At 58.7% G+C, this 3,059-nt stretch overlaps 1 protein-coding gene across 2 annotated transcripts; it reads right to left on the bottom strand.

Moving 5' to 3' along the window:
* Positions 1 to 437: 437 nt before the first annotated feature.
* Positions 438 to 2,834, bottom strand: LOC100272692 (uncharacterized). 2 transcript variants are annotated; one of them, XM_023300467.2, is made up of 5 exons: positions 2,481 to 2,834; positions 2,296 to 2,390; positions 2,006 to 2,150; positions 1,077 to 1,355; positions 438 to 912 (listed from the first exon to the last, which is right to left on the bottom strand). In XM_023300467.2, the coding sequence occupies exons 1-5, from the start codon at positions 2,704 to 2,706 to the stop codon at positions 578 to 580; spliced, it is 1,080 nt and encodes a 359-aa protein (XP_023156235.1). In that variant the 5' UTR covers positions 2,707 to 2,834; the 3' UTR covers positions 438 to 577. The 2 variants fall into 2 exon arrangements, with proteins under 2 accessions (XP_023156235.1, NP_001140619.1); NM_001147147.1 differs by having other exon boundaries at positions 459 to 909; positions 2,481 to 2,755.
* Between the last annotated feature and the right edge of the window lie 225 nt (positions 2,835 to 3,059).

Raw genomic sequence — 3,059 nt, 5'->3', positions numbered from 1 at the left:
CTATCCCGCCGTCCTCCTCTCTCTCCCCCTCAATCTAGCGTGTTACTGTTCATCACCATAAACACTGTGCTGTGGGTCCACGAGTAATTGTTAGTAGATAAAAAATTGATAGTTAGTATAGAAAATGATATTTTATAGTTGTAGTGGGGTATAGGGGGAGTATTTAGGGGGAACCGCTGCGGGAGATGGAAAAATAGGGGGAAAAATAGGGGGGGAAAAGTGATATAGAGGGAAAAATTTAGGGGTAACGGTTGCGGATAGCCTTAGCTGCCTCCAGCTTTTGGGAACGTAAGCAGCCGTAACGCAGCCTGTTTGTCTACACGTACGCCCTGTGGCCCGTGCCAATGCCAGCGAAACCATGCAACGGACGTTTTCAGCTACTAGTTCCTGACCAAAAGCTAGTTGCGGTTCGTCGGTGCAGTGCAGGAGGGATGTCATGAGCCACCACCGCCATGATTGGAGAAATTTATTCGTTCGATTTACATTGCAGGTTACGCTCATAATTTACACCACAACAGGTGGCTAGCTAGCTAATCCTACATACACCGCCATGATTCATGCATAGTACAAGCCTAGCCTAGCCTCGCGTCCTTATGATGGTGATGGTGCCGCGCCCGCCGGGGGTGTGCAGGCGCGTGAGGCTGGCGACGGCCTTGCCCGAGAAGCCCGGCTGGTCCGCGGACACGCGCGGCGCGCACGCGAACTCGCCCACGGGGTGCCGGACCGGCCGCGCGGGCCGCATCAGGATGCGCGCGTTGATGTCCGCCAGCGTCGCGCCGCCGTCCAGCCCGTCGGGCTTCAGCAGCGCGAACGGGCGCACCACCCCCGCGCCCTTCCGCCGCTTGCTGCCGCCGCCGCTCTGGCTGCACTCCTCCGCCGCCGCCGCCGCCGCGTGCTCCGACGACGACTCTGCTAAGGACAAAACGTACAGCGGCAAAAGCTCGGGTTATTAGTAGCACGAGGGGAACGAATGATGATGGGGGTGTCTACTCTACTCTCGCGCCAGCCGCCGCTGCTGGCTGTGAGAGAGAGCTCGCGTGCGCGGCCGTGACAAGACGGGACGTCGAGACCCACACCTTCGCGTGTCGCGCGTTTCAGCGAGGGCGCGGAGGTCCTCGGCAGCGGCGGGGTCCCGGCCCGGCCCCGCGCCCGCGCGGTGCCCTGCTGCATCTGTCCCTGCGGCTGCAGGTCGACCCCGCCGGCGCGCGGGTCCCCCCCGCGGCAGTTGGACGAGGACGAGCTGGGGAGGGGCTCTGCCTCTGCGGCGGCGGGGCACACCGCTCCCTCCGCTGCCGGCGCGAGGCCCGCGGAGAAAATCGAGCTCAAGGGATCATCGCCGTCATCATTGTCATCATCTGCAGGACAGCAGGAGAGGTTGATTAGTCAGTTCCATCGGCTGAGTTCAAAACTGGGGAGTGACTGGCCAAGAAGATTACGCACACTAATGACTAATTTACTATTAGCAGTAGTAGAATCTCTGTCAGCACTAGTACAATCTAAACACGTAGAACCCAGATCTGTCTTTTCTTCAAAAGACGCGCCCTGCTATACCAGTGTAGTACTACGCAGTTGCCACTATATATATAATAATAATAATAATACTGAAACTAGCACACATAATGATTCTAATAACAAATTAACAATGTGCTACCAATCCATGCATCGATCATGCGCAAATCATGGGGCGGGCCGTGACAATTACGTGACGCTAAACTCCCGCGGGCCCCACGTCTCCGATGGCAACGCATTGACAAAACAACATTGTTTAACGCTTAGCTCTACGACCTGGCTGGCTCTGTCCTCGGCCTCCGTCCGACCCCGACCCCGACCCAACCCCCCACCACGGGGTGTGTGTACTTCACGCGAGGCGCGAGGGACCAACAGGACCTAAAATCTAACAGGTCCGTCCGTCTGCATTGCAGACGACGACGAAAGCCGGTCAATTTCAGTTGAGAGAGTGGGAGCGGAGGAGGAGGGGTCGATTCAAACGGGGGCGCTCGCTCACAGTGGACGAAGGAGTCGGTGGTGGGGGTGCAGTAGTCCTCCCCCCGCTCGTGCGTGACGCAGCAGCTGGAATTGAAGGCGGCCTGCTGCTGCGCCTTGAGCGGCTCGCCCACGTCGCCGTCGTGGCAGCTCGCGTCCCAGAAGCTCTGCAAAGGACACGCCAGGGGGGTTGGTTTGGTGAGCAAGTGCTAGCTAGCACTAGCAGAGTAAATTCATAGCTCTGGCTGCTACTGCTACTGCTAATGCCAGGAGGTATGGTATGGCCATGGTCTGCTGCTTCACCCGACGCACCAGGAGAAGGTCGTCCAGCTCGCCGGGGATCGCGGCGGCCACGTCGTGCGCCGACGGCGGCAGCGCGGGCAGCGCCGGCTCCATGCCTGTGGCGACTGCAAAGCCAGGAACAACCGATCGACGGGGATCATCATCAACAATCCGGGCCAAGGAAGGTCGCGAGCGCGCATGCATGCGACACGTACAGAGCGGGAAGAGGTCGTGGACGTCGGCGGTGAGGAGCCCGAAGCAGCCGAACGGCGCCGGCGCTAGCTGCTCCCACCCGAGCACGAAGCAGTCGCCGCCGCCGCCGCCACTGCCACTGCTGCTGTAGTTGTCGAAGCAGGTGGCGGTCGTACCAGCGGCAGCCATCCCCATCATGTGGAGCGGCCACGCTTGCCTCCCCTCCATCAGCTGCACCTCCCTTTCCATGGCTCGGTGTAGCGGCAGCAGGAGAAGGACGTGAGTGAGGCAGACAGTGTGTAAAGACTGAGTGGACTGTGAGAGAGGCTGGGTGGAGACAGACAGAGCTTGGCATGCTTAAATAGCAAGGCTTTTCGCCGGGGCGTGAAAAGCAAAAGCGCGCAGCCTACTAGCATACCGGAGTAGCATGTTAAGTCCACTACTTTGACACTCTACGCGGGTTCCAACGTGGGTCGCTATCTATCGGTGACATGCTACTGCTGATCGATATGACTCCAACGACGATTGGTTTGACCAATAATCCATCGATTAATCTATCGATCGGTTGGTCTGATCGGTAAATTTATCATCAATCGATACCA

Source organism: Zea mays, chromosome 7, assembly GCF_902167145.1.
Source record: "Zea mays cultivar B73 chromosome 7, Zm-B73-REFERENCE-NAM-5.0, whole genome shotgun sequence".
Taxonomy (NCBI): Eukaryota; Viridiplantae; Streptophyta; class Magnoliopsida; order Poales; family Poaceae; genus Zea; species Zea mays.
This window is presented reverse-complemented; position numbering and strand designations above follow the sequence as displayed.